At 41.5% G+C, this 25,868-nt stretch overlaps 1 protein-coding gene across 8 annotated transcripts in view; it reads right to left on the bottom strand.

Annotated features, from left to right (window-relative positions):
- Positions 1-25,868, bottom strand: part of CACNA1E (calcium voltage-gated channel subunit alpha1 E) — a 499,672-nt gene that overhangs the window by 19,412 nt on the left and 454,392 nt on the right. For 6 of the 8 annotated variants that reach the window (XM_072129135.1, XM_072129137.1, XM_072129142.1 and 3 more), the window contains 14 exons: positions 25,790-25,849; positions 24,175-24,281; positions 23,557-23,653; positions 19,581-19,741; positions 17,121-17,258; positions 16,832-17,033; positions 14,658-14,822; positions 13,431-13,541; positions 13,205-13,288; positions 11,848-11,973; positions 9,773-9,838; positions 6,633-6,724; positions 6,368-6,533; positions 440-567 (listed from right to left, as the gene is read on the bottom strand). In XM_072129135.1, the coding sequence (XP_071985236.1) occupies positions 440-567; positions 6,368-6,533; positions 6,633-6,724; positions 9,773-9,838; positions 11,848-11,973; positions 13,205-13,288; positions 13,431-13,541; positions 14,658-14,822; positions 16,832-17,033; positions 17,121-17,258; positions 19,581-19,741; positions 23,557-23,653; positions 24,175-24,281; positions 25,790-25,849 (1,703 nt within the window). Of the gene's footprint in view, positions 1-15; positions 113-439; positions 568-6,367; positions 6,534-6,632; positions 6,725-9,772; positions 9,839-11,847; positions 11,974-13,204; positions 13,289-13,430; positions 13,542-14,657; positions 14,823-16,831; positions 17,034-17,120; positions 17,259-19,580; positions 19,742-23,556; positions 23,654-24,174; positions 24,282-25,789; positions 25,850-25,868 lie in introns of all 8 variants that reach the window. The other 2 variants (XM_072129136.1, XM_072129138.1) reach the window with 1 other exon arrangement.

Below are 25,868 nucleotides of genomic sequence, written 5' to 3'. Positions count from 1 at the left end.
GACTGGGCACCAAACCTTGCATGCCACCCTGTAGGGGCAGTTCTCTCCTAGGCCGAGCGGAGGCGAGATGACTCGGACTAATTTGTACATATCCTTATAGGGTATCCTGCCACTGGAAGAGAAGCACAGGCACGTTAATCAGAGCACAGCTCACAATCATGAAGCTGGAGATACCTCCATGGACAGAGGCAAACCCCCCCACAACTTCAATCACTGCACCATGAGAGCTCCTGGGGCAGCAAAATGTCAAACCCAGATACTGCAGCAGGTAATTCTGGGACATGGGCAAAGGCGTGGGCAAGGAATGGACACAAAAAGTCATCAATAGTCCGGCAGAAGACCCGCATTTTTGACATTTGTTTGAAGGTTTATAGAACTCATTCCATATCATATGGGAGTGTTAAAATAACAGTATTTTTAGGATAATAAGGTCATTTACCAAGCCGCTCTATCATATTCAGCCCAAATCCGAACAAACTCGTCCAGATGATGTGGACCCAAGATGGAAGAGTCTCTTGTCAAGTATTCAAAGTTGTCCATTATGACAGCGACAAAGAGATTTAACATCTGTGGATTATACAAAAAAAAATTACACACATGGTTAATAAAATATTCCAGTGTAAATATAGCAGCTCAGCTCTATGTATGGCAGGTGTCTTTATATATTCTTCACATGGAGTAGCTGCAGTCGTGTCACTTCTTCTCTGGTCATAGTAATGGGATATGTACTGTACTACCCTCTAATTCAATATAATGTAGATTACTACTATGTGTACTGTATAACTTACTACCTGTACTATATGTACTGTACTGATGTCTACCTGTACTGTATATAGGTTACTGCTGTCTATCTGTACTATATGTACTGTACTGCTGGCTACCTGTACTGTATATAGGTTACTGCTGTCTATCTGTACTATATGTACTGTACTGCTGGCTACCTGTACTGAATATGGGTAACTGCTGTCTACCTGTACTATATATAGGTAACTGCTGTCTATCTGTACTATATGTACTATACGGCTGTCTACCTGTACTATATATAGGTAATTGCTGTCTACCTGTACTGTATATAGGTAACTGCTGTCTACCTGTACTGTATATAGGTTAGTGCCATCTACAAGCACTATATATACTGTACTGCCATCTACCTGTACTGTGTATAGGTTATTGCTGTCTATCTGTTCTATATGTATAGTACTGTTGTCTACCTGTTCTATACAGTATATAGGTACCTGCTGTCTACCTGTACTGTATATAGGTTACTGCTGTCTACCTGTACTGTATATAAGTTAGTGCCATCTACAAGCACTATATATACTGTACTGCCATCTACCTGTACTGTATATAGGTTACTGCTGTCTACCTGTACTGTATATAGGTTAGTGCCATCTACAAGCACTATATATACTGTACTGCCATCTACCTGTACTGTATATAAGTTACTGCTGTTTATCTGTACTATATGTACTGTACCACTGTCTACCTGTCCTGTGTATAGGATACTACTGTACTCTGTATAGCTTACGGCTGTCTACTTGTACTATATGTACTGCACTGCTGTCTACCTGTACTGTATATAGGTTACTGGTATCCACGTATACTACATGTTCTGTACTGCTATTCACCTTTGCTGCATGTTCTGTCCTGATGTCTGTCTGTATTGCTCTCTACCCTTACTACAGGTAACACTCTCTATGGCCTGCGCTACCTGTATTAAACTGTCGGGTACCTGTTTGGTATTCACTGGAATTTTCTCTCTAAACTACACGGGTTTGATACCCACTTATTATGTAACTATATACAAGCTGTGTGTGGTGGGATGAGTTAATTATCCAAGATTCAAATTTTTCCAAATATTTTATTTGGGTCTTAAATTTCTCATATTTTAACATATTTTTCTTAAATTTTTCAGGAAATGGGTATAAACCCCCTCTAGTTCTCTAAAACATAGATTTATTGTAAAAAGCTCATTTTGTTAATATTTTATGTTCTCTCGCCCCACCCCCTCCATAAGTTTTGGAACCAATAACCACAGTATTTAGCCACCATTTTGAAAGATTTGTCCAAAGCGAAGGAGAAAAGATTCCGATTTGTTGCCTGAAAAATTCCCCATTCCTCCAAATCTAAGAACCAATGAATAGATTTGCTCATCTCTTAGGGATATTATGTAGAAAGTTGGTCCTGCAATATGTTCAGTTGCCACAGGGGTTAGTTAGGTTTTCGTTTCCACTTTTTGGTAAGTTGGGTCATGCTAATAATTTTTGCTTTGTGCTCCTGTTTTTTCTTCTGCTGGTCAGATGTGTCATAGGAGTTTTGCCTTTTTAATAAATCTGAGATGTCTTTAGTCTTTAGTGATTTTTCAACTTTTTATACAAAAGTCGCAAAAAAGTCAAACAATCTAAACAGCTTTCCTACACCTGACAACAGCAGGAGGGGATTTGCGACTTATTTTACGACTTTTGTTCAAACATTTGCGCCAATTAACATCTAGAATCAGGTGATAACTCAGGGAACACTGCAGAAAACTAGACAATGGCGAACTTTGAAGGTAGGTTCTCATAGGTGCAAAAAAAAGTTGCAATAGTTCAAATGCACAACATACAGGGGGTAATTTACTAAGGGCCCGAATCGCGTTTTTCCAGCGGGTTACCTGAATATTACCGTTTTGCGCCGATTTTCCCTGAATTGCCCAGGGTTTTTGGCGCACGCGATTGGAGTGTGGTGCATCGGCGTCAGCATGCACGCGACTGAAATTGGGGGGGGTGTGGCCGTAAGAAAACCCGACGGATTCGGGAAAACCGCTGTATTAAAAAAAAAAAAAAAGTGTTGCTTGACACGCACTTACCTGCACCCAGCGTAGCTTGGTGAACTTCAGTGAACTCCGACAGAATTCAGTGCAGCAGCGACACATAGTGGACATCGGGGGAACTACCTTAGCGAATCGCCGGAAGACCCGAATCCTCCACAGAGAACGCGCTGCTGGATCGCGACAGGACCGGGTAAGTAAATCTGCCCCACAGTGTTAAAAAATAAAGAAAAACTCAAGCCATGACAAAGGTTCATGTGCTCCTATGACTGTGACATGTGCAGAATAACCCAGAAAAGACTTTCATTCGCGTATCCGTCTTTCTTCTTTTCAGTAATAGTCAATATGTAATATCAAAATCCATATTTAATGAAGCAGCGGCTCTAATTATTCTGCAGATGTCGTCTTCCTTGATCCCTTATTAAATAATTGAACATCTGAATGTGTTCAGTTTTTTTTTGCAAATATTTCTTAACTGGGACCAATGTTTGCAGACAGCTGTCTGTCATCCCCCAATGTAATAATTCGGGTAACCACTGGCAGAGACCTTAGAGGCCTAATTAGTATCAGACATGAAAAGATTTCTCACATTTTAGTTTGATTCATGTTATTCTTACGATTTTTATTATTTTTTTTCAATTTTATTCATATAACACAGGGATTTAAACAACAAAGAAAAAGTTTTGTTTTCATGGACCGGAACAACCCCCAGACCATGCAGCAGGTATAAAATTATGTATTGGTTTTGAGAAGTGGTATTCCCAGCCAAAATCTATTCTGACAACAGTATGTGCTCATATTATTATATAAAACATCTCCTCTCTGTGGATGTCTATTACATGTTCACTTTTGAAAAAGGCTCCTGTCTGGTGACAGATTCAATTTAAACATTTCTAGCAAAGTAGAGTTATACATCAAAGGGCTGTTCTGGTGGATGGTAAAATTTTTGGATTCCTTGCTGATTTGGTAGCTCCGTTCTCAGATCCCTCTACTATAGGAAAGCCAGACCAGCATGTCATTATGCCCCTGTCACACTTGCGTGGCAGATAACGTCAGAGTCAGATCAGGGAGCGATCAGGGTTTGGTCAGTGAAAAACTTCTTTTATCTAAAAATTTGCCTCTCAGATCCCCACATAATCAACTTTCTAATTTTACCTGGTATCCATGGACATTTATAGCTAGTCGTAGGGGCGTGGCCTCCTGGGGCTGAATCCAGCAGCTCTTCCCTATGCTTTCTCAGCATTCAGCAGTAATGTCATGTAACCAGGGTGACATCATCTCAGATTCTTTAGCCTTCTAACATTAGCAAACTAAATACCATGCACATATCTGATCACATGAAGCCACATCAGCCTGCATGGAGAGGGGCAGAAGTCCATAGAGGCATGCTGTGATTTCATGTGAACAGATATATGCATGTGATACAGTTTGCTAATGTTAGGAGGGGTGAGGTTTAAGTCGAGCACTGGCGCGCCATGTTTTATGCGGGGTTTTCAACTCATTGAACTTTTTTTTCTTCAGCTCACAGTATTTTACTTGATCCTCTGCATTACTTACGACAGGCTGCCTACTAACCCCTGCTTGGATTTACCATGGATTTACTGAGCACCTGTGTAGGCGTCATTGTTGTCCCATAAAAATACAGCAGGAACTATACAGTTCCTGGAATTTACTATTGTGATGGGGCTTTGAATGAGGTTAAATGAAAAATTCCCATAAAATTCTGTATGTATAGTATTATCGGCATGGAGTGTACAGAGCATTTAAGCATTAAGGATCCCGGATATCTTAAGTCTTGAGGTCTGACACAGTATAAGTACATGTTATGTGCAAAAAGCAATAGGCGTGTAGGAGCCGCTGTACTTTCATTTAGCGCTGCACAAAATAGGCGGCAATTTGCATTCGGCTGTCAAACACTTTTAAAGATATCTGCAAAACAGAACTGATGCAATAAGAGAATTACCATTATCAGACTCCTCCAAATGCCATTGGTTGTGAACCACAGGTCTAACACTGAATCTAATTTCAGGTAAACATACAATTGAGCGTAAAGTATTTAGGAAATTGTAACTGTCACTAGAGAACCTTAACAGCCGCCTCCCTATCCCGAGGTGCTGCTTTCTCTACCAGAGCATGAATAATACAGAGTATATATGTAATTATATGGAGTTTGTGTCAAGGAGATTTTGTTTTCCGCTTCGCTGATCGGTTACAGGGGATAAGTTGGGATAACTATTGGTTACCTGGTTACAAAACACAGTTTAACGCTAGTCAAGCGGAATTTCTTGCCGTTCTGTGAGCATAGTGGAAAAACACATGCAGTGAAGGGGGACTGTAGGCGTGTTACCATGGACAGCGATGGGGATCTAGGAGGAACCCATCTCTACAAGGGTGGTTCTTCTGATTTGGTTGTTAAAATAAAGGAGGTACTTATCTTGGTAAGATATTTTCCCACCGGAACCTACCGTTTCAAGCAAGAAGGCATCTGTCCACTCAACCCCATCTTCACTCTATCACATCTGGACCCAAGCACTTCCTTCATGCAAACACAGTCTCAGATATTTTGCCCCACTCTCCACCCAAACCTATTGGAAACCCAATATTGGGTGAGTAACTAGACTTTTTTCTATAGTGCTGGAATGTAACCTACTGCAAAAATTGCGCCATCTCTGGTGACAGCTGCATTGACATCAGGGATGGAGCAGAAAACTAAAAGCCAATATGCTGATTCACTTAACAAGTAGGTCCCACACCCTAGTGGCCATGACACCATGATGACACCAAGAACCACCTCCTCCACATCATGCTAGCTGTCGACAGGAAAGTGTTTGACAGAGGAGGTCAAGCTCCATTTTGGTTAGAGAAGGGAACAGCGCTGGATTTGGGTGTCTGGGAAGTGTCTACTTTAGTTGCTGTGGTCAATTTCCATGGTGGAGGACAATCAGAAGATTGGTATGATTAAAAGGACAATGGGGGTCATTTACTAAGGGCCCGATTCGCGTTTTCCCGACGTGTTACCCGAATATTTCCGTTTTGCGCCGATTGTACCTGAATTGCCCCGGGTTTTTGGCGCACGCGATCGGAATTTGGCGCATCGGCGCCGGGATGCGCGCGACGGAAATCGGGGGGCGTGGCCGAACGAAAACCCGACGTATTCGGAAAAACCGCCGCATTTAAAAAAAAAATTGTGTCGCGAAAATTTCACTCACCTTCATCCTGGGTAGGCCGGTGTATTTCGAGGCATTCCAGCGGACTTCAGCGCAGCAGCGCCACCTGGTGGACGGCGGAGGAACTGCATTGATGAATCCCGGCCGGACCCGAATCCAGCGCAGAGAACGCGCCGCTGGATCGCGAACGGACCGGGTAAGTAAATGTGCCCCAATGTATTTACATAGCCACCTCTCTTATATGTAATTCTTAAATATGTTAGGTGGGTTGTAAGGTGTCCAAAAGGTGAGATATTGACAACCCCAAATATTATGGAATTGTAACTAAACTTCAAAAATCTAAATTTTAAAAAAATAGTGGAAAATAAAAACAATATTGGAAGAAACTTACCAAAAATGAGCAGAAGAAGATGAAGGAAACAAAATAGACATAGGCCAAGTCTGTTCCACAACGTTCATTCTCATTATGTCCAGAGGGTGCGCTAGTGTCCGGTTCACAACCCTTATCGCCAAGACATGACAACATGATCTCCTGCCAGGCTTCACCGGTGGCACTCCTACCATCAACACATCAGTTAATGAAATGAATAATGGGTTTACAATGTCATGTCCTAGGAACAAAATAAATCCTAGATGAACAGATCTAGTCATACAACCTGAAAAGAAGCATAAGGGAACTAAAGAAACTCCTGAAGTTGTTGTGTCTGTTGATATGGCTGTCCTCCTCTAGGCGGATGTTTCCAAACACCTTATCACAGAAGACACAAAGATCAACTGTTAGTTGGATAGCTTTGGTTAACCTATACATGTAGTAGTCACTTGTGGTCAGATATCACTTATTACACAGTAGTAACCCAACAATATTGTATCTTGATCTATTATGACCCACGATGGGGGAGTTCAATATGCCTTCCCCACCAGTTTTCTGAATTTCCCCAGTCCCAGAATTTCTCCGACCATTGGCTTAATGGGGCAGAGAGTGGATGCAGAGACTATAGTAGAAAACTCTGCCAGTTCAGACGGGGTCTATAGGTCCGAACTAGCGGAGTTTACTAAGCATTTACTAAGAGGCTGGAGGCACTTAGTAAATATGGTGCACAACAGGGGGTATTTTAAGACTGGCGTTATAAATGGCAATCTTAATGAATTCCCTCCATTGGGGTTTTTTTTAATTAAAACTGGCATCTAGAATGCCAGTCTTAAAATTCCCTGTACTGGCAGTCCTGCGATTATATTGCCTCTCAGTGAATATGGGCATAATCTCCGCCAGTTCCGGCCTGTAGACCAGATCGGAAATGGCAGAGTTTCTTGCGGCAGAGACTTGCGTTTTTCCGGCAGAGACTATAGTAAATGTGGAAAAAGTAGAAAAAGGTTCTCCAATTGTAGTAAAAATTACTCTTTTGTGGCGTGGATGCACTTATCATCATGCAACCCAAATTTTTGCACATAAATGCTCAGTCGGACCATGCACCAGGATTATCATGCAAAGTCTGACAGAATTGTGTTGCACCCCCCTGGTTAAAAAGGGGGTGCACTCTGTTGGAGCAGTGCAGGGAGCGCCAGATTCATTCAGAATTTGCGCTAGAAATCCTGAATATGCTGCCCTCTGCAGACTACACAGGCAAACTGCACATGGTGGTACATCAGCAGGTAAAGCCACATCCCTAGTGCAAAGTAAAGCTATTTGCATAAAGATACAAATTTAACTTTTTTTAAAGTAGATAAAGGATCACTGGGAAACAACTTTGTCTCTTCAACCGTTCATCTGTGGGGGTTTCCATTTAAATTCCATTTTAAATACAGTATATTCTGTTAATATTTTAAACTTGCTCATGCCTGTATACCATAAACAGGTAGGTAAACTTCATAAAGCAGCCAACCACTTGTGATATGACACAGGTTTTGGAATTATAGAAGTTACTAGTATTATAACAAGTAGTGTAATACATATTACAGTATATGCGCTACTTGTACCAACAAAATGAAGCATGATAAACCAGGGACATAGCTGCCAGCGAGTCATGTGACCCATTGCTTGCAGCAGCAAACAACAAATCTAAAGGCAAACAAGGAAATCTAAAATCCATCATGATAAACCATGGTCAATTACACATAGATCCAGGCACTGTGACTGTGATAATCTTCTTATATTTGTTATCCCCTAGGTCAGTGATGGCGAACCTTTTAGAGACCGAGTGCCCAAACTACAACAAAGACCCACTTATTTATCACAAAGTGCCAACATAGAAATTTAATTTGTGATTTATACTCCCTTCTCTGTCACAGCTTTCATTGATACCAGCCCCTGAGGACACCAATAAAGGAGAAAATAGAAGAAATTTGGATGATCATTGTAGCTTCCCTCCAGGGTCCCATAAACAGGAAGAATTGTCAGGCCAGAGCAGGAGCTACAATGATAATCCAGATCTGTCCCCACCTTCCCACTCCTCCAGTAGTCCCAGGTAGCACTGTCACTTAAAAATAGCTCCGTGCACAGCAAGTCCTGGGCTGTCTGGGACTGCATGGAGATACCTGGAGACCTCTCTGGTGATGGCCTGTGTGCCCACAGAAAGGGCTCCGAGTGCCACCTCTGGCACCAGTGCCATAGGTTAGCCACCACTGCCCTAGGTTATGCCTCCAGCGAAAGGGAGAGCGGAGAATGAAGACTGGATCCACTAGTAAAATGACAAGCAGCATGTGCATGCGGGCAAAGATGGTGGCATTAGGCAGGCGGCCCATTGGGACTAGAAGCCGTGTAATGTCTCCAACAAAGGATGATTTGGAGAAGGTGAAAGCGCTGGTCAAGGCTGCAGAAATAGTGGCGTCACTGAATGATGCTCATGGACTGAAACTAATTCCTCTAGCCTCATTTACATATTTTTAGAGAGTTTTTTTTGGACAATTACAAGGGTTAAATAGTATTACAAATATATATTGGGGATTGGTGTGCAAGGAGTGCTTAGTGTGGTGGTAGAATCACTCTTAGAAGCACCAAACAACTTAAAGGACATCTACCACCAGGATGAACGATTGTAAACCAAGCACACTGACATACTGGTGTGTGCCCCATCTGTCAGGATCTGCTCTTCTTTTGGCTTCTTATGCCCTTGTTTTTACAAAGAAAGCTTAAAAAAATATGCAAATGAGTCTGAGGGGCTCCAGGCTCCATAGACTTTAATGACCTCTTTAAGACTCACTTGCATAATTTTTAAAGCCTTTTTTCTTAAAAATGAATGACATAAAAAGCTAATAGAAGAGCAGATCCTGATAAAGGGGGCACACACCAGTATGTAAGTGTGCTTAGTTTACAATCCATGATGTCGATGATAGATATCCTTTAAGTGTCCTTGATGATGAAGTGGATGTAAGACATACGAGTAAATTGCTTCCACTTACCACTCATTACATGTTAGACATACCTTCAATGCACCCTGTCATACAGAACATGCTGTAGAAGGTTACAAAGCAAGACAAGTTGAGCAGATTGATATTTATAGAGTCAAAATTCAGAATAACTTGCAACTTATTGATTGAAATTCCTGCTCTTTTCGGCAGTGAACCGTCCTAATCACATGGATGCTCATTCAGTCATTGAGTGAGACCGCCCAGTGGACTCCTAAGCACAGATAAAGCAGATATTTAAATCAATAAGTTAGAAATTCTAAAATATCTTTTCCCAAAAATCTACTGTATATATCAATCTGCTCGTCTTCTCCTGCTCTGTGATATGATGCTGTAGAATGTAGAATGTAACAAAAGGGTGCATGTTCCCATAAATAGGTATAGTATGGCTCACCTGCATGCCGATGATGGCGTAGATGAAGAAGAGCATTGCAATCAACAGACAGACATAAGGAAGAGCCTGGAAAGAAAGACGCAAAGTGATTTTATGAAGACATAAAACACCATAACAAAGTCAGAGACATAACTCGGGCGCCAGTGTAAAACATCGAGCAAGGCCATAAAATTGATCCAGATTAGGGTCTGGTGTCTGCATAACAACATATGACATCACATATGGTTTGAAGATGTTTTTGACACAAGGAGGGAAGCAAAAAAAAATCTGCTTTATAGCTACAATTTATGACACTCTATATAAATAACTTGCTGTTCTTCTGTATTGCAGAGGTAGCCTAGGTCTCTGACTGCCATATTCCAAAACTTCGAGAACATAGAGGGAACATTGCAGCTGTGGCAGGACCAATCAGCAGGAGGCACATGCCAAGCATTATGGGGCTTGTAGGAAACTTTCATCAATTGTTACCCTTTTGAACTGTCCCATTTTATCTCGTCTTTCTCTCTGCTAAGTGTTGGTAGAAATAGCGAAATAGCCAAGTATATGTAAAAAATTATGTTTGTAGAATAATATCTAATGTTAAAGGGAACCTGTCAAATCAGGAGCACTATTTCTGGTTCCCCCATGTCCCCATATAGGATATTGTGCACATTGCCAACGTGTTTTTATAATAAAACGGATTATTAATCCGATAAAAAGAAAGTTGGATGAAAGTTAACCTCTCTCTGAGAGCAGTATCCCATGGGAGTGGCTAGTGAGGAGTGGTCCCCTCCCCCCCCCCCACGCTCCGTCATGTTTCTTTTCAACTTTTAAAACGCCCTTATCCCTCCTATTTGAAATAGACACACGACGGAGTGATTTCCCAAGGGTAGGGGGAGGAAACCACTCCTCACTGGCCACTCCCACGGGACACTTCTCTGCAGAGAGAAAGGTGAACATTCATCCAACTTTTCTTTTTATAGGAATAAATATTATGAAACCACTTTGGCAATGTGCACATTATGGGGACATGGGGGAGCCAAAAAAGGGCTCGTGATGACAGGTTCTCTTTAACCTGTCCTAGCAACATCACAAGCATTTGAATTTAATTTAAGTGTAAAGGCCGTGGGTAAACAAATTTAAAGGACATCTACCACCAGGATGAAGGATTGTAACCAAGCACACTGACATACCGGTGTGTGCCCCCTCTGGCAGGATCTATTCTTATTTTAGCTTCTTATACCCTGTTTATTTTTTATGCAAATGAGCCTGAGGGGCTCTGGGTTCCATAGGTGTTAATTTAGCCCCATTTTCCATAATTTGCTAATTTGCATAATTTTTAAACATTTTAAAACCTTTTTTTTTTAACGTAAAAACAAGGGCATAGGAATCTAAAAGAAGAGCGGATCCTGCCAGAGGGGGAACACACCAGAATGTCAGTGTGCTTAGTTTACAATTCTTCATCCTGGTGGTTGATGTCCTTTAAAGGAAACCTACCACTTCTGAAGGTAGGTATGAGATGCAAACACCGGGCACCAGCTCAGGGTGAGCTGGTGCCGGTGCTTAGTCTCGTTAGTGTTAAAACCGCGGTATCGCGGTTTTAACACTTTTTAAACTTTATAGTAGAAACTGCTTCGGCGCTGCGCGCGACCGTGCGCGCGCAACGCCTGCGGCATTTCCAATGTAGGCGCGCGCACGATCGTGCGCACGCAGCGCCGAAGCAGTTTCTGCTAGAAAGTTTAAAAACTGTTAAAACCGCGATACCGCGGTTTTAACACTAACGAGACTAAGCACCGGCACCAGCTCACCCTGAGCTGGTGCCCGGTGTTTGCATCTCATACCTACCTTCAGAAGTGGTAGGTTTCCTTTAAGGCTGATTCTCTTTGTACTTGCTATTTAGTTGGCTTAGTTTATGCCACAATTCTTACATAACTTAGCAAATCCACACCCTTTTTGTCATGCAAGTCATAAAGGGTATAACACATCTTAAACCTATTAAATGTGAAACAATGGATTTTGGCCAAAATTATGACATGATAAATATGCTACAAAATATTGCATTGCATAACAATTGACAAAATGTTATTATTTATTACCTTGAAAGACTGCACAAATGTCCATAATAAAATCCGGATTGTGTATCCTTGTCGGAGAAGTTTAATAAGTCGCGCCGCTCGGAAAAGCTTCAGGAAACTCATATTGAAGCTGCTTGTGTTCACCAACTACATGGGCCAAAAACAAAGACTTTCATTACATGCAGAAGAAATGCAGTTTATTACAGGATTGTATAGTTGTCCAACTTGTAATAGTTGGATATTTACACTACTATGATCACTTCTGGCGTATCCATACCATGGCCACCTCACCAGTCGGGTCGAGGGGCACTTGTGTTTCCCAAAGGTCATAGGTCTAGAGGTAAGACCAATATAAGAACAATATATTCTGAATATTACATAAATATCCTAGCTAAGAGAATTTCAAAAACTATTTTGCATATAATTTTCTCTCAGTACAGCAAATATACAGTGCAGCTAATAATTACATTTTGACAATGAGAAAAACTCAATGACCCATATCTATGGGTGGAATTCTGATTTTCATTAAAAATACGGATATATATGCAGACTGTTGAACGCACACTTAAAGGTGTTAGCAAGAGTGCCTATTAATAAAGACACTGCTTATTAATCAGCTCCCGGGGATAAGACAATGACAGTCCAATGTCTATATCTCTTACATGAATGCTCCTTGTATCACTAAGTAGAGGTAATTAAATACACCTAATTGTAAGAGCAAAAAGTATCAGTGGAAGAGTTGAGACACAGAGGACAATATCATTTTGTTAAGTGCTGATAAGTAGATAAAGGTTGTGAAACCCACAATTTTTGGCCCGCCAACTAAATGATGTGTATAGGGGTTTCCCGACACCAGATGGATAATGTTGTTAAAAAGAAGAATAGAACATGATGAATTGTACTTGCAGGCAGGATCAGCTCCAGGTTTCAGTAGGCCCCTGGCGAAGGAGCCTGAGTCGTCCCCTTTGCAGTGAAGTCACATGGCGGCATTAAAAATTCAGAAACTAAAACAGTCTCCTGTTCCCTAAAATATTCCCTAGTTTATCATCCCAAACAGTCCCCTCATGGTTATTTTATATAAAGCCCCCCTCATAACCTATGGATTCATTAGATACAGCCCCCTGAACCCCAATGGTTTCTTTATCTACAGCCTTATGTGCCCCCCCCAGCAGCTCTGGGCCCCGGTATGCTTGCCCCGGTATGCCCAGTGCTGGCGCCGGCCCTGCTTGCAGGGATGATAAAGAACCATTAGAGTTGTCCGTCAGCTATAGACTGAGTTCTCAGTTGGGTTGTGAACAGAACCTAAAATTGACTCCTGAAATGGGGTAATAAGTGAGGGAGGTAAAGAGAATAATAGATGATATCAGTCGTTCCTCACCTTACTGTCTGTAAGAATAATCTCCGTGATGCTGCCGATCACTGTTATAAAATCAAAAATATTCCAGGTGTCTCTGAAATAGTTCTGTGAGAAAACAGAAATAATTTTATATTACCCTCAATGATTCAATAAATCTAAAATATAACTCTCCGCTGATACAACAAGCCGCGTATTATGTCTATGAGAACACAATTTACGAGACAATAGATAAGTAACTGTTACATACCAAGAATCCAAACGCAATGATTTTCAGGATGCACTCCAGAGAAAATAGCATGGTGAAGGCAATGTTCAGATATTTTAATGCAAGTTCATAGGTGTACGGAGCAGAGTAATACTGAGAAAGGAAGAAAAGAGAGAGATAAAGGTTTCATCGCTGCAGTATCCCAATATATATATATATACAGGCGGTCCCCTACTTAAGAAGACCCAACTTACAGACGACCCCTAGTTACAAACGGACCTCTAGATGTTGGTAATTTACTGTACTTTAGCCCCAAGCTACAATAAACAGCTGTAACAGTTATTACAGGTGTCTGCAATGAAGCTTTATTGTTAATCCTGGTTCTTATGACAATCCAACATTTTTAAAATCCAATTGCCATAGAGACCAAAAGAAAAAATTGGCTGGACTTACAATTATAAAATATACAGTTCCGACTAACATACAAATTCAACTTAAGAACAAACTTACAGAACCTATCTTGTACGTAACCCGGGGACTGCCTATATATCAGTTTACTGATACTGGTAGATGTGTCCTTATAAGAAGTTCCTGGGGAACATCAGCTCGAGTGCTGCTCTTGCATGCACCCGGCAGGGGCCTGCGCAGCACTTTTTTCTACGGCAGGCCCTACCGGGTATAGAAACAAACGCAGCCGGCACATTTTCACGTATGAAAATTTGGCGGCTGCAGCGAGTGCCCACCCCCTGGTCGGCCGCGCCTCCCCTTTCACTTCCTGCTGGCGTAGAAGTGGTGGAAGGGGGAAAAAAATTGCAAGTGCTAGCAATAAACATTGGCATGGCACAGAAACCCTATAAATGCCCCCCTATAACTCTACATTTCCGTAATCTCCTGAGGAACCATCTACCATCAGTTCCTTTAATTTCTACAACTTTGGCTTGACAATTTGTAAATTTCCCATTGAAGAGTAGTCTCTATCAAAAAATATATATCATGTTGGGTTGGAGGTGGTATTTATCATAGTGAGTTTTCTATTATAACAATGACAGGATTACTAGACATGTGGAGGAGATTTATATTAAGGGTTTGCGACCAGAACCAATCAGAGCTCAGCTTTTATTTTCCCACAGCTGTTTATAAAACCAAAGCTGAGCTCTGATTGGTTTCCATGAGCAACAATCTTCCCCATGGTATAATTACTTCAATGTCAGGGCCTAGTAGACATGTTAGCAGATATATGAGGTTTTAAGTGAAAAATGTAATTCTTACCTTCATCATTAGCACCACAGTGTTGAGGGCGATCATTGCCATGATGGTGTACTCAAAAGAGGGGGAGACTACAAAATGCCACACGCGGTACTGGAAGGTATGGCGGTTCTGTGGCATGTAGCGGGTGAGAGGCTTGGCACTGATAGCAAAGTCTATGCAGGCTCTCTACGAAACAAGGCCACACATTTCTCAGCAAATAGAAAAGAATGAAATTTAAAAAAAAAAATTTTCTTCATATTTTTAGCTGTAATGTTAACTCAACATTATACTATATTATACTTGTACTTACAAGCACTTTTGGACTGTCAAAAATAAAAAAGTAAGAGTCGCCTCTTACTGATGGTTTGGTTCAAGTTTTTTGGGAACACACACAAAAAATTCCTAGAGCTGAATACTCAGCCAATCACTGTCCTCAGTGTGACCCACCTCTGCCAGTGATTAGCCATGTGGGCATCTGCAGGCAAGGGAGAGTTTATTTGCCAGAGATATTAAAAGGGGAGTCTACTTTCATTACAAAAATTATATTGTTTGTGCAATAAAAAGTTAAACAATTTTCCACTTTACTTTCTATATAAATTCCTCGTTTTTTTCTAGATCTCTGCTTGCTGTCATTCAACAGGAAGCATTATCGTTTACTTTCTGTTGATAAAAACAATCCCTGGTCATGTCATGTTGTTCAGGTCCTCGGCTTGTTACAGTAATGAGAGCTGTGTGTTATAACGAGCCATGCACATGTGTGACATCACATGACCAGGGATCCCCAGAAAGTAGACAATGAAGCTTCCTGTGGAATAACAGCAAGCAGAGATCTAGAGCACTATCAAGAATCGATATAGAAGGTATATTAGAAAATTCCACAACCTTGCAGTACAAAAACAATACTAATTAATTTCTTAAAGTGGACAACCCCTTTAAGAACTGAAAAAATAATAATGCAATGAAAAAAAAGGATGCAATGGACAAAATAAACATAAATAAACCCCTTTCCTAAAAAAATGATGATGCCATTAATGGAAATCACAGTTATCTATTACTCTTGTAATAGAAAGAAAAAGGTTAAATGTGAAAAACTGATTTTGTTTTTACCCTTTTATTAACATATTTCTAGATGATAAAAACAAACACTAAAATAATCTAAAGCCCTGAACATTAAAAGCAAACAGATTAAAACAATATTTAAAAAAACAAATACATTATCATATTCACAATAGCATTTACACCCAATACATTTTCAGTTTTCAAAGTAAACTCTTGAGACTCCTTAAAATAGAATTTGAATGGGAAACAATTTTTGTAGATAAAGAAGCTTTTACATCTCTTAGAGTTGAAAACATCCCATGATGCAGGACGGAGGATTCTTAGTCTATTAGAATTATACGATTACATTAATTAGAAAGAAGGATTAGTAGTCTAGTCCCTGAACTCTAGTATACTTTGAGAAAGAATAATTTTAAGAAAATTTCCAAAAATGTCAGAGCTGCTGGGGGGGCCCACATAAGGCTGTAAATAAGGAATCCATGGGGGTGAGAGGGGCTGTATCTAACGAATCCATAAGGGGGGAGGGGGCTGTATATAAAATAATCATGAGGGGGCTCTTTGGGAAGATAAACTAGGGACTGTTTTAGGGAACGGCGATAGCTTAGACGATACGCTCGCTGCTCCCACAGAGTTGAATGGAAAGTGGACGTGTATGCTTGGCGCACTCTCCGTCCAGCCCAGCTGTGGGAAGGTGATCAGCGGCCCCTGAGGTAGCACCCAGATCTGTGGAAACATTATGGGGCACATTTAGTAAGAGTCCGTCGGACACATTTCCGTCAGGTTTCCGTTTTGCGTTGAATTGCCCTGAGTTTTTGGCGCACCCGATCAGATTGTGGTGCATTGGCGCCGGCTTTCATGCGACACAAATCGTGGGCAGTGGCTATCTGACAACCCGACTGATTCGGACAAACCGTGGAATTTAAAAATCTAATTGTGTCGCAAGATCAGCACTGAAATGCACCAGGAAGAAGAAAGTGAACTCCAGCGGACCTCAGTGGGGAAGCGACACATGCAGGATATCAGGCGCACTATCTTAGCTCCGAATCCTCGTCGGACATTCCGGATCGGCGTCGTCAACGGGACGGGTAAGTAAATGTGCCCGTATGTGCTGATAAAACCCCCTGTAAAAGTCTCACCTCATTCTTTTCCAGCCGACATTCCTCCATCATCTTATCTCCTTGCTCCTGAAAGGTGATGATAATAAGAGCCACAAATATATTGACAAAAAAGAAGGGGAAGACCACAAAGTAGACAACGTAAAAAATGGACATTTCCATGCGGTTGCTACGACTTGGGCCCCGATCCTCTTCCGTGACGTCTACAGAGTGCTGCAGGACTCTAGGGAATATATAGAACATGTCTCATAGAAATGTGGTTCCTTATCAACTTACTAAATTGAGAAAAATTTGGGAAAAAAATACTCACTGAGGCCAACCCTCCCCTGTAGACACCGTGAAGAGGGTAAGAAGTGCCCATATGATGTTATCGTAGTGGAATTCGTGTCGCTTCCACTCTCTCCGTTTGACTTCCATCTTATTTTTCTCATGGTCTATGAAACTTCCTCTATAGGATAAAAGACACAGTTATGTGTCGTGTTCTCTATATACAGTATAAAACTATTCTTCAGAAGTCTCGTAGCAGCTATGGAAATCTACTTCTCCATGATAACACGTTGCTTCTTATTCCACCGGTTTCCACAAGACTTTTACCGCATAGTCCTCATTAAGACTCACATTGTTGTGTACACTACTCCGAGGGGCTTCACAGCATAGCAAATAATTCTACAATTCTACATACTAGAGATTATTGTACTGGTTATACTCATGACGGTCCACAATTTTACAGTCATCTAACAATGATAAAGTGAGAGGAACCGAGCAGTCTCAACTCTCTAACATGCAGCCTACGAATAGGATATAGTGAAGAATAATCTCAGATCCTCCTTCTCTATAATATCCTTCTTACAGGTATAACATTATGTATAGTCTGTATAGATCCCCCTGCTCTATAACATGCTGCCTGCAGATAGGACGCTAAGTAAAGTCTGCTCAGCTCCTCCTGCTCTATAACATGCTATCTGCAGATAGGACACTATGTACACTTTGTTCAGGTCCTCCTGCTCTATAACATGCTGCCTGCAGATAGGACACTAAGTAAAGTCTGCTCAGCTCCTCCTGCTCTATAACATGCTACCTGCAGATAGGACACTATGTACACTTTGCTCAGGTCCTCCTGCTCTATAACATGCTGCCTGCAAATAGGACACTAAGTAAAGTCTGCTCAGCTCCTCCTGCTGTATAACATGCTGCCTGCAGATAGGACACTATGAACAATCTGTTCAGCTCCTCTTACTCCAGATCCTCCTTCTCTATGGCACGTTATCTGTAGATTAGACACTGTATACATTTGTTGTACCTCCCTACTCTATAATATGCTGCTTGGTGATAGGACTAACGTGAACAATCTGCACAGCTCCATCTGCTCTATGTCAGGTTGCCTGCAGATAGGACAATATGTACAATATGCTAGTATGCTGCTCCACAACAAATTGTCTGCAGAAAATTATACACAATGGGGCAAATTTACTTACCCGGTCCATTCGCGTTCCAGCGGCGGCTTCTCTGAAGAGCATTCGGGTCTTCCGGCGATTCATCAAGGTCCTGCGCCCGATGTCCACCAGGTGGCGCTGCTGCGCCGATGTCCGCCGAGATGCCCGGGAGTTCATCCTCTTCATTGTGGTGCATGTGAGTATGGGTCGTGCGACCATTTTTTTTTAAAAATGCGGCGGTTTTTCCGAATCCTTCGGGTTACCGTTCGGCCACGCCCCCCGATTTCCGTCGCGTGCATGCCAGCGCCGATGCGCCACAATCTGATCGCGTGCGCCAAAATCCCGGGGCAATTCAAGTACAATCGGCGCAAATCGGAAATATTCGGGTAACACGTCGGGAAAACGCGAATCGGGCCCTTAGTAAATGACCCCCAATGTGCTCAGCTTCTACTGCTCTATAACAGGCTGCCAGCGGACAGGACACTACAATCTGTGAAGCTCCTACTGCTGTAGAACTTGTGGCCTGCTGATAGGACAGCATTTTATGTAGAATTTGCTCAGCTCCTCTTGCTCTATAACATATTTTCCATATATATAAAATACAATATACAATCTCAACTCCTCTTTCTCTATATAATATGGTTTCTGTCTATAAAATACAATATACAATCTCAGCTCCTCTTGCTCTATAACATGTTTTCCATATATATAAAATACAATATACAATCTCAACTCCTCTTTCTCTATATAATATGGTTTCTGTTTATAAAATACAATATACAATCTCCGCTTCTCTTGCTCTATAACATGGTTTCTCTATATAAATTACTAGGTACAATCTCAGCTCCTCTTGCTCTATAACATGTTTTACATATATATAAAATACAATATACAATCTCAACTCCTCTTTCTCTATATAATATGGTTTCTGTTTATAAAATACAATATACAATCTCAGCTTCTCTTGCTCTATAACATGGTTTCTCTATAGAAATTACTAGGTACAATCTCAGCTCCTCTTTCTCTATAACATGTTTTCTGTATATTAAATACAATGTACAATCTCAGCTCCTCTTGCTCTATAACATGCTACAGAAAGGACACTTTGTACACGTTTCCTCAATAGTAAGTAGAGATCTGCTTATGGGTATAGATATTCTGCCGGGCTCCAGGGATGGAGTCTATGGTCTGCCCTTGTCATTGCTGTGCAGCAGACAGACAGTAATAGAATGATCCATTGATGTGTGCATTATGTATATGAATTACTCTGTGCATTTCTGGTTGCAATGCAGGAGGAGGAACACATCCCCCGAGACACATTAATTCTCAGGACGTACATGCATTCTTTCTCCGTATCCTTTGAGCTGTCTGTGCAGTAGAAGAACTTGCCCTTGAAGAGTTGAACAGCGATGACAGCGAATATAAACATGAAGAGTTTGTACACGATGAGGATATTAAAGACATTCTTCAAAGAGTTAACCACACAATCAAACACTGCCTGGGGAGAAGATCACAGAGTCAGGTTCCTCATGCAATAAAAAGCTCCTATGAAGCACCACTAAAGACTAGATACTATAACCTTACATGCAATTGTATACAGGCGGTCCCCTACTTAAGAACACTCGACTTACATACGACCCCTAGTTACAAACGGACCTCTGGATATTGGTAATTTATTGTGCTTTAGTCCTAGGCTACAATGATCAGCTGTAACAGTTATCACAGGTGTCTGTAATGAAGCTTTAGTGTTAATCCTGATTCTTATGACAACCCAACATTTTTAAAATCCAATTGTCACAAATTCAACTTAAGAACAAACCTACAGACCCCATCTTGTATGTAACCCGGGGACTGCCTGTACTAATATCAAAGTAGAAATATACTGCTCACCGATGTAGCCACTCACACGTGCTGGAGATCCACACGGACGTCACGCTGTATCCATAAGAGAAGCAAGGAAAAAAGGTCTCCGGACCAGTGTGGATTAAAAAATATTGGGGCTCATTTAGTGAGGATCCGCAGACCGCATTTTCGTAGGGGTCCCTGACTATTTCCGATTTGCGCCGCATTTAACTGGGGTTTTTGGTGCACGCAATCGGATTTTGGCGCAATCGCGCCGACTTTCATGTGACACAAATAGGGGGCGTGGCCGTCAGACAACCCGACTGATTCGGACTAAGCGCGTGATTTAACATTCAAAATTGTGTTGCAAGCCAAGCACTTACATGCACCAGGAAGAAGAAGGTAAACTCTGGCGGACCTGAGCGGGGAAGCGACACATGCAGGAAATTGGACACATGATCTTATTGAATCCAGAAGCTCAGAATTCTCGTCGGACAACGCACCTCGTGGATCGCGACGGGACAGGTAAGTTAATGTGCCCCTTTGTCTTTTAGGACTTAATATTGAGAATCAATATCTTAAAATGTATACGGCATCTCCCCAGACCATATAAGGAGAAAAAACCTACACGTTTCAAGTGCTCGCGGCACCCTTAATTATGGTAACTTGAAAATGATGCGGAGACCCTTTTTCCTTGTTTCGCTAATTGTATACTAATACACCTGCAATATACAGGCCATTGAGTTGTCCTCTATCTGTCAACTGTCTCTGAATTATATATGTATATGGGTTGGCTGTGTGAATACCAATATGGCCACCATTAATAGGGACTATGACTTTAGAGTTGTGATGACTTTGTCCACATGTTTTATTAGGGTTGCATGGAATGGGGCACTTAACCTTGAGTAACATAATAATGCAATTGATAAAATGATCATAGAGGAACATGTTTAAAAGGGTCTTTCCACTTGTTATAAATCCTCAACAAAGAATTAAAAATAAATCTTTCTAATGAGTCCTTCCTCCCAGTCGGGAAGTGTGGGTAACATGGCTGCTATAAAGCTGAGGCAGATCACACTATAAATAATAAGAAAGATAAGAGTTTCTCTTCCATCACACCCTGCATGGACATGTCTGACTCTCAAGTCACTTGTAGAGATGAGCAGACACAATAATTGGGTTCCGCCACCCGACCAGGACATACTGGCGGCTGAACAACCAATCCGGTAAACTGATGCCCCCAGGAACTAGTCAAGGCTATGATTGACCTTTGGGACTAGTAGTTTATAACGATGCATCACTGACACAATGGGGTTCATTTACTACTCTGCTCACTTTCATTGGACTGTGCGCCGTTTTTGGGAATTGCATGGCTTGGACACGTATTTAACAAGTGTCTGCGCCGGGCTGGCCCAAATTGGGGGGCGTGCTGTCGGACGATCCGACTGATTCGGACTGAGCGCGGGATTTAACGTTCAAATTGTGTCGCAAGACAATTCACTTACATGCACGGGGAAGAAGAAGGTGAACTCCGGCGGGCCTGAGCGGGAAGCGACACATGCAGGATATCGGGCGCACGATCTTGGTGAATCGCGGCACAGTGTATTATTGTCGGACAATGCACTTTCTGTGAATTCCAGCGGCAATGTAAGTAAATGTTCCGCAATGTTACTTAAAAATCGGTCATATCCGAAGAAGGAGGCAGAGCCTCCAAAATGTGGCTCAGTATGCTATTGTATCAGTGAAACTCTGCTTGTGTCTACACACCCAAGAGTGGAATTATGGACTATTATGGGCTATTACTGGTCAGTTAAAAAGTTTTTTAAGTTTGTTACGAATAAAGAGAAAATATGAAGATTTTTAAGTAACATTGGGGCACTTTTACTATGGGTCGCGCGCTGCACTTTTGTTGGACTGTGCATGTTCTTCATGGCTAAAACGGCTTGCGCAGGTAATTAAGAAGTGTCTGCGCGGACCGAGCTCCATATTTAACTTTCAAATTGTGTCGCATATCCTATGTTAAACATGCACCACAAAAAATATGGTGAACTCTGTCGGACCGGTGCGGGAAAGTGACTCATTCATGGTTTCAGGCGCACAATCTTAGTGAATCGCCGCTTGAAGCACTATAAACGGACAATGCACTTTCAGTGAACTCCAGTGACCTTGTAAGTAAATGTGCCCCATTCTGTCAGTGGTATATCGTTATAAACTACTTGTGCTAGAAGGTTTCTTCATCTTCTTTGATCACCTGCTCCATCAAGTAATTAGTTGGATTGGAAGTTTGTGGATACTACTGACCTATGGGACTAGCCATAACTAGGGGCATCAATTTACCGGATTGGCTGGAAGGCATCCAATCCGGCAATATGTCCAGTTTAGGATTTGATCTGCTCTGATCATCTCTAGTCACCAGTAATGTTTATGAACCCCCTCCCTTGTATACGTAATGGAACAGACAGCTTCCTTTTACATCTAGTTGGAGAAACTAAATTGCAATCAATTCAACCAAATGAAGAATTAGATTCCCTTTAGATAGGATTTGCTGTTTTGTTTCTGGGTTTGCTTCAAGTTTAAAGGGACACTGAGTTTCAATCTTTTTTAGTTATTGGGCATTTTATTGACAGTGAGCCCTCTACAGAAGACTATCTCTTTGAGAAGACCTTGCTCAAAAAGTGTCTGGGTGGAGGTTGTATTCCTCTGCATTGTGAAAGAGGAGGTGCTGGAGAAGAGGAGGGTGTGTGTTATGCCAATCTTCTCTAAAACAATCCAAACAAGCAAACAGTGTCAGAGAAGCTGCTGTGTACAATCACAGTGTTATCTCGCTATGATCACCTATTACACCTTCTACCACTGAATGAAAAATGTCAGATAAGATTAGCATAACACACACCTCCTCTACTGCTCCAGTACCTCCTCTCTGACAATGGAAAGAATTACAATGGTCAGATACCAGGACTGATATCTCTGCAACTGCAGGGGCCAGAAAGAAAATTCAAAGTACCCCCGAATCTATGTAGCAGCAGCTATAAATTGGTATATTCATTGCCACATGAATGAGGTGATGTAAAGTCCCTTTTAACCTAAATTTTAGGGACATTCCTAGTAAATCTGGTCTTTGATCAAATGGGTGGGATTTATGGCTTTAGGACGGGTGTTGTTACCAACCAAAAGTTGGTATATATGTTTATATATAGCAACTAGTTTATATAGCAAACTAGTGATGCAGCCGCTGACATATGAAGGGGTCACCGACACCAGTCCTGATAAAAGCCTCATGTGCTTATTGGATTTTGAGTATAGCACTTTACAGTTCAAGCTCCGCTCTTGCGGCACACTTATCACTGGAAATACTCCCATTTAAAGTAATCTATCCTAGGGCTGAAGCTGGGGCCTGGCTTTGAAGCTGCAAGACTTTGATAAGTAATTCCTCAAATCCTTTTGTTGATACTTCTCTTTCTTTCTTGTTACCTTGAGCTTTGGGAGACGCTTGATGGTTTTGAGCGGACGCAGCACTCGCAGAACACGCAGAGACTTAATTGTTTTGATGTCCCGGCCTTTGTTAGTCCTAGGAGATGTATCGCAAGAACGTTATAAACAATGGAAAGGAAAGAATGAAATGTAGTTGCCCTCTCACATGATGAATACAGACATGATAACTGCCAGGAATATCTACATCAGACACAAAGCAATGACACCGGTGACATTCTCCCTGCTGCACAGAAAGGACGGACAGCGTGTAACGTACTATTGTTTGGGTATAATACACATAAAATCTGTTGTCTTTGTTCTGCATTGCAAAAAAAAAAAGGTCCTGACAAAGTGGAAATATGTGTCTCCCGGGGTTACAATGACAGAAGCACAACACAATGCTCATCTACAGTGTAGTATGCTGACATAAATGGGTTAATTCTGCACAACACAATCGTATATTTACCCCAAGACATTCCTGTGGGTTCCAAGAAGTGAGGACAAAAAGGAGGAGATAGAAAGCGAGAGAAGGTACTAGGTGAGAATTGCTCAGGATAAAGGTGACAATTTGCCCCACTGGCATGAACCATCTAATTTTTGGTGGGTTTAGGTACTTACGCCAAGGCAAAGGCTATCAGGGCCCCGACTACTACTACAAAATCCAAGATATTCCACAGGTCACGGAAATACGAGCCTTCATGTAGAATTAAGCCTTGATCTATCATCTGTGAAAATGAAATGTGCAAAAATGAGGCAAAAGTCATTACCGTCAATATTTTTATCCTGTCTATAGCATATGGATTTTACGATTAGTAACTAAGATTGACCTCTCCTCAGGGGAGGTTGTAAGTATCTGATTACTGAGGGTCCCAATCAGGGGTGTAACTTCAGAGGTAGCAGCCATAGTAGCTGCTATGGGGCCCGCAGTATCACGGGACCCTGGCATCCAACCTGACACTAGAGAATGGAGGATGTGCACTGTATATGCTTGTGTATCTGTGATGTTTATATGCTGTATGTGTATATGGTGTGTGGTGGGAATGCAATGTATGTGTGTGTATATGCTGTACATGGCACTGAATGTGTGTATATACAGTATTTGAGTGTATAAATGTGTGTGAGTGTACCTCACATTTGTGAGCATACAAATATACATATATATTCAGAAGCCTGCTATCTCTTAGTTACACCCCTGGTCCCAATGCTGGGACAATTTCTGATTATGAGAACAGGGTTCTCGAATTAAAAGTTCATTTACATGGACGTATGGTGGATGTATGTACGTCTGCAAGCTTGCGGCTGTACATACATTCCCACATAGACAGCACTAGGCGCACTGAGAAATATGCACGGAGCAATACGCACCGCTCCGTACATGTACACACCCAAAAGGGTTCAGCAAGAAGTTTATTGACTTGTAGAGTAGAGTCAATCAGAGATTATGGAGTTTGGCTCTCTTGCTGGCTGTTTTGCCATAGAGGTGACCAACACCATGAAGCCAACAAAGTACAACGTTGGACAAGTCACCATTGAGAGTACGGATTAACATTAAAAAAAGTAAGTCACATAATTATTGATGACACATACGTGAAAGTGTTGGTACCCATAGGGCCCTTAAACAAGAACACATTGTACATAGTGGTTACAGTGACTGATGATGTAGATTGGATACTTGATAAAGGCCATCGGTGAAGGTCAAAGCATTACTGTTGGAGGTATCAATAAAGATATGATTGACTTTTTTACCTCAATGGGTGCTGTCTATTGTTCTTCTATACTTTATGGACGTCTGTAGTGGGGTTTCCTAGCTTAGTGACCTTGCATCTGGTATTGGCTTAACTTAAAAAAATTCTATTGTGGAAGTGTGTTGTCTTAAATGGATTTGTCCTATGGAACCATGAAAGGTCAAAAGTTCTTAGAATAAAGCCTATCCTTTAAAGAGGTTGTGCAGACCACGCAGCTGGGAGGAGTGGTCAGACACTGTTACTACAGGTCCATCTCCCATGGAAGTGAGTGTTCGATGTCTGAACAGGGCAAAGAACTGTGATGACTGCCATCATCTCCATGGTGTTTACTTTACAAGGCTGAAACATCTGTCAGGGCCGGCTTTCAGACCCTCACCAATCAGATTGATTGCCTACCTTGAGGATAGACCATCAATAAAATTCCATGGACAGTGATTATGTTTTTAAAATTAACATCTACAAGTTTGATGAAAAGTGAAATCTCTTACTTTAATAATCATCTCAAAGGTGAAGACTCCAGTAAAAACATAATCAAAGTAACGAAGAACCTACATGAAAAAAAAAGAA

Source organism: Engystomops pustulosus, chromosome 10 (genome assembly GCF_040894005.1).
Source record: "Engystomops pustulosus chromosome 10, aEngPut4.maternal, whole genome shotgun sequence".
In the NCBI taxonomy this organism is placed as follows: domain Eukaryota; kingdom Metazoa; phylum Chordata; class Amphibia; order Anura; family Leptodactylidae; genus Engystomops; species Engystomops pustulosus.
This window is presented reverse-complemented; position numbering and strand designations above follow the sequence as displayed.